This window comes from Pseudopodoces humilis, chromosome 15 (assembly GCF_049639895.1).
Source record: "Pseudopodoces humilis isolate 2021_Gansu_Grassland_sample_001 chromosome 15, ASM4963989v1, whole genome shotgun sequence".
Lineage (NCBI taxonomy): Eukaryota > Metazoa > Chordata > Aves > Passeriformes > Paridae > Pseudopodoces > Pseudopodoces humilis.
This window is the reverse complement of record NC_142214.1, coordinates 11,907,896-11,922,396: the sequence shown is the minus strand read 5'-3', so window position 1 is coordinate 11,922,396 and position 14,501 is coordinate 11,907,896. Positions and strand designations below refer to the sequence as shown.

The 14,501-nt window shown below is 38.4% G+C and overlaps 1 protein-coding gene across 1 annotated transcript in view; it reads right to left on the bottom strand.

The window, feature by feature from the left end:
• Positions 1–14,501, bottom strand: part of COL4A5 (collagen type IV alpha 5 chain) — an 88,200-nt gene that overhangs the window by 49,406 nt on the left and 24,293 nt on the right. Inside the window, exon 2 of the mRNA XM_014258760.2 lies at positions 4,857–4,916. Coding sequence (XP_014114235.2) covers positions 4,857–4,916 — 60 coding nt within the window. The remainder of the gene's footprint in view (positions 1–4,856; positions 4,917–14,501) is intronic.

Here is a 14,501-nt window from a genome sequence, read left to right as displayed (position 1 = left end):
AAAAAAAATTAAAAACTGGAGCAAAATAAAAAAGTCATAAAGCAGTAATTAAAGAGCCCATTTTAATGTCTAAAAATGCAAGAATATGGCTGTAACATTTGACAAGAGAGGCACATACTTGCTTCCTGTCCTTGCTATGAATATAGTGAGCTTTAATAGGAGTTCAAACCACTTAATTCTGGGTAGGCTGCTTAAAGCTAAATTCATGTAGAAATGTCCATAGTAATATTAAGATGCACAGCAGGGAAGAAGTGATGCCACAGCCACCCATATCGTTCTCCACCTTTCTAAAAAATATGGTGAAAGTAACAGCTGCCTCAGATTATAATGCTAGCCAACAAATTCTCCCTCAACTCGAAGAGCATTAATTCAACACATTTAAAACTACAGTATCTAATCAAAACAAACACAGAAATCCTCTCTGATAGGACTTGCATTCTTCAAAACATACCAAATTTCTTCAGGATGTCATCTGTGGCATCTTTTGCAAAATGAAACAGTAGAGGTTTAACCGTCAGTGGTCAGTTATTGGGATTGTAAACATTTCAGTATATAGGGGACATATTTGTACAGTTTAGCTCAACAGTTATGAAGCACATACACCAATCATGGAATTATTCTTGACAAAGTGATTAAAAGAGAAGTTTTTTTTATTTCTTAGGAATACTGTTGTATACAACAGTAAAAAGAAAAGCTGAGGTTGGGTCACAACTGTACTAAATTTTACCGTCATAAAGACAGAAAGAAATAGGGATCTTGAGGACAAACACTGATAACTTTCACCTGATAGTCAGAATTCCAGGAATATATATCTAATGAGGGCAAGAGTATGATATTACGCAGTATGTGGCCTCACCTTGAGGTAATCAAATGAGATCAACCGTCCCCAGTATTTGTCAAAAAGCACAATTTGCAGCTATTTTGAGGGGAAACTACATCTTAGGTTCTGTGAAAAACAGAGTCCCACCTTAAGCTATGTGTTTCTATGACAGACACAGTGTTGTGCTGCAACATAAACTGTGTGAAAGAATTGGTTAGGCTGAAAACAAGTAAAATTTACAAGGAAATTTCTTTTCAGTGAGCTCAGTTCACCAACTGCTCTGATCAGGGCCCTCTAAGCTCCAGAAGAGACTAGGAAACCCTGGCTAGGGGAAGGTATGAAAGCCATTTCAGCAGCAGCACTTATGCAAAATCCACAGTAGTCTTGGGCTAAGTGCCCTTAGCCCTAGGCTCTTAGCCTTCATCAGTGGTAGTAGCTGAGACTCCATACCAGTCCTTCCTCCTCTTCTTCCCCAGTCTTTATCAAGCTGATCTTATCAGCAGCTTTGGATCTTCTTTTCAGATGAGGTAAAACTAGACCAAAAATCTACAAGTCTTACTGGTTTGTCCTTGCTCTGTGTGTAGCATCTGCCCTGTTCATTTCTTCAGCCACCTTTTACTCAGGAACCAGCTTTTAAGCATTAAAGTAGGTTCATCTCAAAAGTGTGGAGCAATATTAATTTAAAACCCAGTCGCTTAAATGAAAAGTATACACTTCCTCTGGTTGAAGAGTGAGAGCAATTCCTATAATCACATGTATGTAACGTTTTAGTAATACATTTCAGCTTTAATACTCTTGACAAATCCACTTTACTTTTGAGCTGCTTACTTCGAGTAACAGCAAACTGGGTCCCAACTGCAACAGATTTTTACTGACTTCTTTCTTCATGAATTAATTTCTTCATGAATTTCATTTTAGGCATATTTGAATGTTACCCATTTTACATTTAAGTTCAGTAAGGTGGGTTTGCAAAGAGGAAGAAAACTTAAGTGCACTGATTTTTGTCAGCTGTAGTACTATGAGCTTCAAAAAAAGCTTACACTGCTTTGAATCTTCTAGAGATAATGTGCTACTCATGCTACAGGGGCACATGGCAGAGGCAGAGTTAAAGAATAATCACTGGCAGTACCGGAACAATTATATTAGAGCCATGGCTCCCCAAAGCCAGACAAGAAAATAGTCTTCCTATTTGTTACAGTTCAATTTGTATTCCTTTACCTGACCTGTTAAAATTGGGATAACCTAAAGAGAATGCTATGATGCTTAGGAAGAAGGCTACTTTTGAGTCTCAGAAGGAATGCATTAGATGCATTCCTAAGATGCTAAGATGAACAAAGCAGCACTTCTTAGGTGACTTAACACAAGGGAGCAGCAACTTGGATGCAGATGCTGGTTTAGGACCAGAAGTGAAGCCAAGTGGAACAGAAAGGCAGGGCTCAGCAGAGTGCATTAGACAAGGCTCTTCCTGTCTTCCCAGTACAGAACCAGGTTCCATATGTCTGACTTCCAGTACATCTTCAAATACATTGTCACACTCCTAATGGGAGAATCAAAAAGGGGAGATTACATAAATAGCTCTTTGTCTCGTGCTCTTCCCACACCAATAAGGCAAGGAGCTGTAGAATGTGACTCCTGGTTCAGAGGTCACTGCAGAAAGAAGCAGCACTGGATTTGGAAATTTAGATCAAAAGTACAACTAAGTGATACACTGTGAGGGATCAAGAAAATCATCTTAAAATAGCCCTTGATGTCTTGTAGTAGTACAAGAACCTAGGAAGATTCAAATACCAATTCAAAATATAAATTCTTCGCTTTGGTTTGCTTACAAGATAAAGCATTAGGATTTCAGTGACAGACCTTGGGGTTTCCCAGAGCTGAACTGCTGAATCCAGCAACACATCAAATACTGAGGGCTTTGTAATTATAGGGCAACTAACATAATGAGGTATGTACATGTATGCTCAAACAAGTTCCACTAGCAACACCTCATACCTAGGAAATATGGGCTTTGCTTTTCATCCTTCCTTTACAGGAGGTACATGATGGTCTGCAAGCTTCAGAAGGGCTATTTAAAAACCCTCTGGCATGCCTCAGGATTATGCTGTGTTTATCTTGGCTGCAGTGGAAATGAATCACGGTTCCTCAATTTCATATCCATTCTAAGGACAGATTGTATTATATCCACATTAACCAGACAACAGCTACTTGCTCAGTGAATTCACAAAATAGCTGTGACAAGTAAAAAAAAAAAAAAAAAAAGAAGCCAATTTAGAATTACAGAAAGGCTCTCCAAGGTTGTACCTGCATTAACTGTACTGGGCATAGAAGTCTGATGTTTAACTGCTTTCAAACTGAACCTGAAATAACTTGTCACTAGTTAGGATACATCTGATTTGGGCAGCTGCATCTGAGATCCTCTAGGAACATTAACCAGGTTCATGTTTGGCTAACCAAATCTAACTTGGAAATCTTGCCATCAAGAGAATACCGTTCTTCACTAAATTGAGAATACACCCAATAAACTAAAAGCAAGTAAATGCCAAGGAATGACCCCATTTGTCTGGAGCTATCTGAACGGCAGATGTGGCATTGAGCATTACCCTGAATTCTGGACAGTTGCCTTGTTTAACCTGGGCCAATAGTAAAACTCTTCACCAGCACATTATATTGCCAGTGTTTTGAATTACTTTTGTTCTTTTAAGGTTACATTTGTTTATGCAAGTAAAAAACCACCCTTGAAATGTGTCAGAAATTAATCTACAGCACTGAGACCCTCCTAGAACCTTACTAAGACAGGGCAAGTGATTTGATAAGACATGCTTCTCAAATTCTGCTATCACTTCACATCTTTAAGACTACTCCATTGTACCTCAAGCAAACTGTTAACAAGACTAAGAGCGGAAGTATTTTGGGTAGCCTTTGCGCCTTGTAGTGATTGCATCCCATTCATTCCCTGTGAAAACAGTTACATGGGAACTATTTAAACACAGTTTACTTAAAACCAGGCTCCCCCACAATGGAGAAAGAATTGAGTACTTGCTTGGTTCACAGTACTGAGCTGTTTATCTATAGTGCATTGTAACTAAAAGAAGTGCTGGGCACCTGTTGTTTCCTCAAAGAAAAAAAAAAACAATAAGAAATAATATTGACAAATTTTAAGTACTGTACAGATATACTAAGAACAGGCAGTGAGACTGGAAGTCAAAGCTGCAAGGAAGCAGGAAAGCTCCAATATGTCAACATGCATCTCTCGGCCTTAGGATACCATTTGGGCAGATCAAAACAACTTGTTACACTAGAATGAGGCACATAGAGATGCTTTATGCAGTGGGAATGGCTTTTACTCTGCTTGATCCAAGAATACATGTTTGGCCATTAACTAGCTGCTTACTTGGGTGGCAGCTAACTGTATTGGGAAAGCTGTATCTGAATTTTGTCACTTCCATGGTCCAACTCACATCTAGACAGTGACAGCAACCATCATCTTTGCATACAGCTATACAAAAGGTGAAAAGTAGTACAAGTTCAAAACACATCAGTGAGCATCAACTACTTATGAACTGGCAGTGCAATTAAAGAGAAAACAACCCACTCAGTTTTAAATCCACTGAAGCATTACTGGAACAGCCATTATGGTACATTCCTCACCCTAGCTTGGTAACTGGGTGTTACTGTCAACTCAGTAGTTAGTATAGGCAGGTCTTGGCTGTAAATAGGAATTCTTTCTATTTTACTAGAATTTGTCTCTTTGGTTTTTTTGTGATTCTTAAATTGTCAGATAGATAGAAAAAAATCAGTGCATGAATTCCCCATTCTTGAGAAAATAATTATATGAAAAATCAGTCATGATCAAAAAATACCAGTCAGTCTGGTATCTGAAACTGTTAATACAGCTCTGCCCTTTGGTGCATCAAAGAAAAAAATATATGAGCAAGAAGCAAAGAACTATCCATAAGCTTCAGTTATCTGAAGCTGGCATATGGTTCAGTGGTTTGTGTGCTGGTCTGACAGTTAAAAAAAGAAAAGCAATATTTACCTTTTCACCTTTCACACCACTGCAATCACATTTGGATAAAGATGTACATCCATGGCAAGCCTTTAAAGACATAAGGGGAAAAAATTGTTTTTAATTGGCATAAGACTATATGAATTATTATTATATGAAGTATTTATTATTGTCAATATTATATGAAGTATTTAGTATTGCCACAAAATGTTAAAAAGTTCATATAAAATGTAAACAAATTTGTCCTCTAGCCATTATACAAGTGTTCAAAGCAGACACAGTTAACTGAAAGTTAGTAATCACTTTTAGTAATACTTATGTTTCTTTGTAAGTATTTTACAGTTCATTTTAGACTTCCAAATTTATGCTTAAGCAGTACAATGCCATACCTATAGCCAAAAGCACCAGCACTTTATAAAACATAATACATGTTTCAGGCCTCTTTATAGTTAAAAACTATGAGCCCTATTACAAGATACACTAGCTGAAACACTTCAGGGTTCAACTTGTTCTGAAAACAGGTGTGGCACTGTATTAAAAACACAAAGCTTATACTTTAAAAGTTTGAAAAGCTGTGCATTTGGGGTCCTTCCCTTCAGTAATCAACAGAGAACATTATGTACAAAGTTTCAATCAAGCAAGAAACTAGTCAGTATGTCAGATCTGAAATACACCCACACCTGAATTCTAGTCTTCATTACCACAGAAGCATTTACACACGACTCATCCCCTACCTGGCATTAGGAATGTCCTGGCTCTTAGCCTAAACATACTATCAAGCATCAGACTGAAAACACAGAAGTAGCTTAAGTCACTTGGAGCTACAAAACACCAGGATAAATCAAATCATCTTGCAGCAAAAGGCAGAGCTTTGATCCAAGTCCAGCAGAGCTGTTATATGACATGACCAGGGTGTCTCTCCTGATCTTTCATGTGGCTTTTGTAACCACTTTCTTGATGTTATGTATATCAAAACTCAAAATTCTTAGTTACCAGGGATTTATTGAGCCATTTCCTAGAATGAAATTGAACCTTCCTAGCCCAGCTTTCAAAGATCAGACTGGTTGAAGGCCTGAGCAACGTGGCCTGACCTCATGGCTGTCCTTGTTTGGAACAGGATGTTTGGCTAGATGTCCTTCTGATCCCCCCATCAACCCCAGTTATCCTGTGAATTTGGTATCTGATCTCTTTCACTTTTAAAAATGAGTTTTAAAAAAGCGAGTTCCTCATTATCAAGTTTTACGATTAATCTCTTAAAGAAAGCTTCATTTAAAACGGATTAACCTTAGTTACATGCAATATTCCCTTCTCTCACAGTACAAACCTGGCTCACAGTGCTGCAGCACTGATTCTGTATTACAAGGATGGAACAGTGAGAGCAACATGGAAAACCTCTGCTGCCTCCAAGAGGTGGGGGAAAAAAATAAACTATATTAGTACTTACCAAAACCCACCAAAAACTGTGGTAGGACACACAGGCTACAATAGCACATACACATGAAAAGCATGATCAAGATCCTGCACAAAGAGGAGAATTAATTCAGGCTATGGAATAGAAGAGACTAATTTAGTCTTCCTTACAGTATCCACAAAATATTTCTAATTGAAATTTTCTCAATTTTCAGGTACAAGGGAACTGCTGTGGGGAACAGGGGGAAAGGGAAGTTGGGAGGGGAAAAAGACAGTATGAGATTACATGGCCCCTTCACAAAACAAGTTAGAGATCCATGACATTGTAAACATGAGTCTTCAGACAGTTAAGCTCAGGAATCTCTGCCCTTCGCTACTATATCTATACAGAAAAAATGCAGAAAGCTACTTTATAAGTGCTTACACATCTTTAAGAGTGATTCAGCATCAAGACCACATGAAATAGATCCAATTAATAAAACTAATGAAATAATTTTGTATGGGAGCAATCACTCATAGCAAGGCAGTTTAGGCAGTTTGCACAGGTCCTTGTTCAGTTGGACGTTAAATAACTACAGTGGTGGAGATCCCACAGCCCCTTTGGGCCCCAGATTTGATGTCTGTTTGCCTTCACAAAGAAGCTGTTCCTCCACAAAATATCTCACCACAATTCCTTATGTTGCAACTTGTATCCATTAAAAGTTTAATATTAAAGTTTCTGAAAAATGTTCTTCTCTTCCTTGTTTGCACCAAAGTGCTTTGGTTTAATCAATGTAGGAGTTCTTTTTAAATCTGGGATTGTCTTCCAAACCAATTTATATATTCAGACTGGATTTCTTATGCTTTGAGCAACTTCTTAACCTACATAATTAGCCTGTCTTGGAGAGTCAGGATTACTCACTGAATACTTTTTGACAAATGGTTTTGGCTATCCAGTTCAGATGCATTACTTGCAGGAAAGAAACATGGTCTTTCCCAGACAGCAGTAAAGGGAAGCTAAAGGTCTGTAATCAGAAAACTCTTCAAATACCCACTGTAATCAAATGGTAGTAAGTTTTTGGCATAAATCCTGGAAAGATCTATTCAAGGTTATCAAGAAGTACTCCCTGAGCAGAGTCACTTATCTTCCTGTATTTGGCAGATTGCGTTTCTTATTTGCATCAACTTGTATCCACACCAAATTAAGGTATTCTTAATTAAACAGAATGAAGCAAAAAAGCCCTGAGAATCTATACTATCTCAAGATCAATTCATGTCACTTAGAGGTCTTATTGCTGTATAGCTTAAATAATCCAAAGTAAAACATGATGGCACAGAGAAAAAAAAAAGCTTAATGACCTACTCTGAGTGAAAGCCGCCTTCTTGTTTAGACTGTCCAGTAATCTCAAGGCCAGTTGGTTTTTTTTAACTTGGCAAAGCAGGAACAAAAATTGTACTACAGGAGATTGCATACTGCATAACAAGTTAGTACAAGTTTGAAAGTCACTCAGCAGCCACAGACTAGAGATTTTTCATGTCACAGATTAAGTTGTGTATCTCATATGAATGCCAAGAAAACCTAGACTCCATACTATGCATAGGAACACTTGGAATTTCTCTTGCACATGAACCTTCTACAAACATCTACATGTCAATCAAACAAAGAAAATGGATGCAGTGACATTCCAAACAGAGAAAATTCTACATTAGGAGCAAGATTTAGATGGTTACCATCAGTACTTTACCCTTAGGAAGAAGTTAACCATCACTAGTTCTGAAAATTACGTGACCTTCTAGGTTTCCAGATATGGAAAACAGAATGACTCCAAACCTCAGGGGAACTCCAAGTTATACTCAGCACATGATGGAAAACCAGGCAAGATTCTTGCCTTGTATTATTACTTGGAAGCCAGAAGCCTTCAGTAGCAGTTTAGTTCCTGGCTCTGGCCAGTAGGACACATTGTCTTAGGTGACAGAAGACAATAAAAAATATTTTATATAATAGCAAGTTGTAGCTCAATTGTAAGGAACTGGTCAGAATCTCCGTATCTATCATAATCTTTTAGTTTTCAACTATACCAAGATGAATAAGGAATCAAAGCAGGTTTTAAGAACTCAAGACAACTGCTTAGATTTGCTCCTTATTACTCCTGTTGCTTCCCTGCTCATGTACCTGTAAAGATGAATGTACTATCATTGCTTATTTCCTATGCTGTGACTTTTCCATAGCAAGACACATCCAAATGCTCTAATTAATCTATTCAAGTTTAGCTAATCCTTTCATTGGATTTTCCTGATAGCTTCTACCCATTCAATTCATGTGTGTAGAACAAGTTCTTTTCATTAGTATATAAAAGGAGGGATGGTATCGGTTTACTGGTCAAAGGATAATTCTTCCAGAACACGCTTGGTCCTTTGTGTCTTGCATGGACTGAGGAAAACTGCTCATCCTCCAACAGAATGCAGTTTTGTTTGGTTGTTGTTTTTAGTTTGAAGAAAAAAACTACACACTCCTACTCCAGGTTTGTTAAAGTCAGCTCAGTGAAATGAATAGCCTAAGTCATCCTCAGAAAGTGTTGTGGTTAGAAGCCTGCCTTATGCATTGGGCACATTCCACTCCTTTCTCATCAGGCCCAAAGACCTTAGTCACAAGGCAACTTCAGTATATTCCATTCCCACCCCACCTTCCAACTGCCACTCACAAGAGTATTGGATAAAATATTTGTAAAACTAGCAGGAAGATGAATGCTAAAACTAGCAGGATGATGTTGCTGGAGAGAACAGTAACATGGGACTTGGCAAAACCATGAAGTGAAAAAGAAGTTATTTACCACTACATACACACAGCTGCAGGGAAACATAATGCTAATTGTGTGCACATAGGGAGGGGTTTAAGGGAGCACCTAAACCCCTACACTAGAGTACTTCAATAATGTATTACTATTAAAACATATAGGAGTTTAAGAGTAATTTAATTTTAATTTAATATTCTATCCATAAACAGGATTATTGGGGGAAGGCAATAATTTCCAAACCTTGCCACTTATAAATTACCTATATCAAGAGAAGCTGAAGCTTCTTAGAGAAGCACGGTAGGTGATGCAATGAGAGTTCTGACATGACCCAAGTTACTTACAAATGAATTCTCAATTCAGGTATCAGATAACTGGATAAGAAAAAGAACAGAAAAATAGCTTGAACAATTTCTTTATTCTGACATCCTCCTTATGTATAATTTTATCACAAATCCAGAACTTTCTGTTTGATAACTCCTCTCATTTCTAGAGGTGCAAAGTGTCGTTACTGAATGCAGCAATGCAGTTTGTACTAACAGACTGCATGCTTTTCTTGAAAGCTCCATTCTAATAGCAGCAGGCAGTCAAGAATCAAAAACCTGATTGTGTACAGCCACTGAGTTTAAATGCTGGTGTCACCTGTAACACATTAAGACCCTCTCAGAGACTTACATGATGGAGCTTCAGTGAGGTTTAACTTGCACACACAAACTTCATAAAAATACGTTGTCCTGAAGGGAACCACAGTTATTTCACACCACAACATTGTCAACTGCCTCACCAGATAAGGATGGCTCCCTCTAGTTGGAAAAAGATGCACAGAAATCATTGAAATAAATTCTGTCCAAGTAAAGATGGCCAGAATTTTAAAACAAATTGGAAACTACAACAGACACTAATGACAGGAGCTTAACTGAACTGTAGAACAATGCAAGTAAGGAGCAGAGAGCAAGCAGTAAAGACTAGGAAAAGAATGTTAATATACACTCATGTCACATTGTGTAACAATTGCTGTTTGTGTCCTGTATTTGTATTTTCCCATGTTTTTTCCTAATGACTACCTTAGGATTTATCTGCTATATATAATGAAGCCTTTTGATCATTAGGTTTTACTAAGCCTTCCATTCACTAGAATAGTCAAAGGAAGAACCATCCATAAAAAGCCATTCAAAGGGAATTAATCTCTGAGGGTTTCTATACAGCACACAGTGTGTCTCCCCTAAAACAGGTCTTGAACCTGAGACTTGCAACTCAGGTTTTCAACAAATAAAAGTAACAGAAGCATTTCTGCAAGGCTGACGTGGTTATGAGTCCTTCCACTACCTGCAGCAGGTCTGACAGCACTGCCACTCAGGCAATGAATTGCTGTGATTCAAAGATACAGTCTTAAATTGAGAAGGGACACATAGTAGCTTTATATTTTCCTTTCCTTCAAGTGTTTTTAAAAGCTAATAGAGCACTTGCTTCTATAAATTTTAGATTATCAAGCACCTCAGGTCTCTCCTTTCTGTACTTACGAGCAACATGTGACCAGATACTTTTCTTAGCAAGCTAATCAGGTAATGAAGTTACCATAATACTAAAAATAAAGCTGAATGAAACATGGAGTTTTGCATTCAGATAGAATCACACCAAACTACAAAGCAATTTCAAAAGAACTGCAGGTACCTCAAACCCTTCAAGTTCTAGCACAGCATGCATCAGCCCTGCCAGGATTTTACTGCCAAAAGAGAAGGGCAAGAGGAGTAGAAACAATGGAAGTGGTAATCAGGTTAAAACCCATAGTTTTGCAGTCTTCTTGTCCAGAAAGCAATGAAATAGGGTTTCCCAATTCACCATCTGACTCTAGACCACATATTTGGTAAAATAAACATATGTCTCAGAATTCTTATAGTATCTAAATTAACTTAAACACATACAACTTTACTGCTGAGAAGCAGTTTAACAGTGTTTTGTAGCTCATGAAATCTCACTGTGGAAATTGCAGATTTTCAAGCTGCTCTTGTTCATGATTTAGGGTTGACAGAAGATAATTTTCATAGTAGGGGCTGCAATTACCTGTTAGACATCTGTGAAAGATATTCCTAGAATAAAGCTGCTACACAGTGAACAAATCCTGCACCTCTCATAGTTATCCTGCTGCTACACAAGTTCCCTTAATGCTATTAACATCACCCTCTGCATTCAAATACTACAGGTTACCAGTTGTCAGCATAAATTCAGCATCAGAAAAAAAAGGAGCATAAATACTGGATAATCCTATCAATTATAAAGACTGACTCTGTTGTTAGAAATTTACTCTGATTAAAATCAGCAAACTCAACATAGAGGAAAGCATCAGTTACAAATGCTTTTGCTCTAGGAGGATGGCTTAAGTAATCTTCCTGCTGTAACCATGCAAAAGCCACAAACTCAATTATTCATACCTCTATTTATAATGCAGATAAATTCAGCCCTTCAGTTCCAAGCAGACAAAGATTAAGCTTTACTTTGGTGGTGATCCTGAAGAGTATCCTCATATTCATTAGCTTGCCAAAATCTGTAACAAAACACCTGTGCAGTTTTCTAGCTAAGGATTTACTACTCATCCAAGTCAAGGATTTCACCATTTATCTTCAGCAAGTTGATTTTCCCTTCACTTACCTGGACAGAAGTATAACCAACAAACAAAAGGTTTTGTGGGGATTTGACAAGCAGAGTTAAAGCAGCTATTGTGAATTCTAATTATGATTTCACATCCATGCTCTTTAGGCTTAAGCAGGAGTTCAAATTTGCAGGAAACAATTTATTACTCATATATCTGTGTGAAGTCAGCTATGGAAGCAAAGCCATTACAGGTCTCTAATCCAAACGGCCATCCTTTTCTTACTAAAGTGGTGTATCTGTGAACAGTAACATTGCTAAAGCAGAATCTGAATTAAAAGCCAATTACATACCCTTCTAAGGAATTGTTTCTTTCAATCTACCCAAAGATATGAAAGAATAATGTTCTAAAATATAAGCGTCAAAATATGTTTGCAGAAGTTCTTGACTTTTTTTTTTTAACTAAGGGAACTTCTGACATGTAATTTCATCTGTTGCACCTTGAGGCGCTATCTTTCTTTGAAATCTGTACAATATAAGACCTGTTCAGACTGGCAGAGGAAGCTTTTAGTTGTAGTAGTTACAGTTCTGGCCACAGTGAATGAACCACAAGAGGCAGGTTAAAAACCATTCTCAAACATCTGATGGATAAACAACCCTTCTTTTTCCTCTGAAGGGGTAGCACTATGTTCTTATTATTTAGATACATGAATAGCTACTAATAACAACAACATGGAACAACTGTAATAGGTCTGCTAAGTCTAGTTATCACTTCCCAAATGAATGGTCTGATTAAATGGAAAGTTTAAGAATTAATAAATTCTCTTAGAATACAGTTACTACAAATTGGTTGGAATTAAAGGTGTACTTAAAAAAACCCCTAAAATTATAAACAAGAAAACCTTGGCATAGCTACCTTCAGAATATGCAAAAACTGAAACAAGTTTGTCTGTGTTAAAAAATATTTTGTGCCACAAGAAATGGACAGAAGCTCTTATCTAAAGAGAATTGAACTTTTCTGCCTGTGCCTTTTACTAAAATGATATGGAATTTATTGCTTTAAACTGAACTAATTAAGGATCTTTTACATACAGTTTTTCATAAAGAGTATCTTTCACAGAAGCTACTAGTTAAAATAATGGCAATACTTGCAGCAACAGATTTTCCTACAGACCAGTTTAACTACAGGCAACTTTTGGAGTCAAAGATCCTTTACTGAATGAACACCCCAAGGTCTGAACAACTTTGATTAATCCCCAAACTGCAACTATTGACCTGTTAAGAATGGGACACAACCTGACAATTTCTCTGCATGTGACCCCTGAACCAGAAAAGAAGACAGAAAGCAGAAGAGCCCTGCTGGGCATCTAACTCTTCCAAAATCCCAGATTTTACTCCCTTTCTCAATACTTGATTTTAAGAGGGGTAAGGCTGACAACTCATCAGGACACAAAGAAACATTAAGCAGAAACTTTAAGTGCTGAGTTTAGGGAACAGTTAGCCCTTGCAATTCACAGTAGCTCACTGCTTTCTACACAGTCTTCCATCTTCAAAAATGGTTGTGGCCCCTCTCCTACAACAGGCACTGCCAGCCTTGCACTCAAGTGTAGGTGAGAAAAAGGACATGGACAGTTCTCACCACTTCTGAAAACCCTTAGGTTTCTGCAGTCTATTAGTCTTACAACACAGACAATAGACTTCAATGAAGTTTATTTTACTGGGTGAGACACACAGAAAGTAAAATAATCAGATCAAACTCCACTGCCCTTCTCACAAGCGTGTCAAATCTAAAATTGAAGAGACCTAAGAAGCCAGGTACTTCTGGCCTAATGAACACAATTTTCCAAACAGTTCTACATCAGGCTTTATGAATTGGCAAAAATTTCCTTTAACAGGAACTTAGAAGTACTATCTTTATGCTGCCATCCAGAGGCAGCATCTTACAAAGCCATCTATGTTTAGATTTGGCAAGTAGACCTCTTGGTAAACAGTGCAAACTAAGAGCACTAAACCAGAATGTAAACTATCAGTTGGCCTTCTCAACCCACTCCATCCCCACATTAATGAATTGACAGATGCCAAACACCACATTCACTTCCTTCTTCAGCAAGCACTGCAGCTACATCAATCTCTACATATACAGCATATCTAGGGAAACATCCTAAACAAAGTAACTGTGGTTGGCTTTGCAGTTTGGGAACAGATAAATTTCATATCACCTCTCATGAGGTGCCTCTTGCCCAGGGAGGCAAAGATTTAGTTTCAGAAAAGCATTTTTAAAATGAGAGGCATGGCTTTAAGCCTGGAAAATGTAAGTTCTAAACCTCTGCCTCAGGGGCTGTGTCCTGTGAGCCCAAGAAGAATTGCCCCACCCCAGACCCCTCATGGGGTGTCAGCCCAGGAGTTCTGATTTGGTTTGAGCCCCTGGGGTTTCTCCTTTGCTGTGTTCCTAGTGGTGCCTGACCCTGAACTCCACCCTGGTTCTATCCCTCAAAACCCATCACCCTGCCTCTGTTCGGAGCTCTCTGTCTCTGGATCTGAGTTTGTTCCCATGCTGAATAAATGGTTTCCTGGGCAGAAGCCCATCTCGTTGGTGTCCCATGCTGGTTCCTGGTAACTGTAGCTCCTCTGGACATGATCCTGCAGCTGAGGAACACAACAATGGTGGAGAATGCGGGCAGCCAGCGAGGCACCAGGAGAACAGCAGGATCAGCTCCATGGAAACCCCATAAGTCCCTGGCTGATGGCTTGACACCAGTGAGACCCCCACCTTAGAAAGGAGGACTCAAGAGTAGCTGGCAGGAGGGCCAGGTTGAGAGTGCCTCAGAGGCATGGGGGGGAAAAAAGAAAAAAAGGCTTGGGGGGGGGGGTGGGGGGGTGGGGTTGCCAAGACCAGGTGTTGGGACAA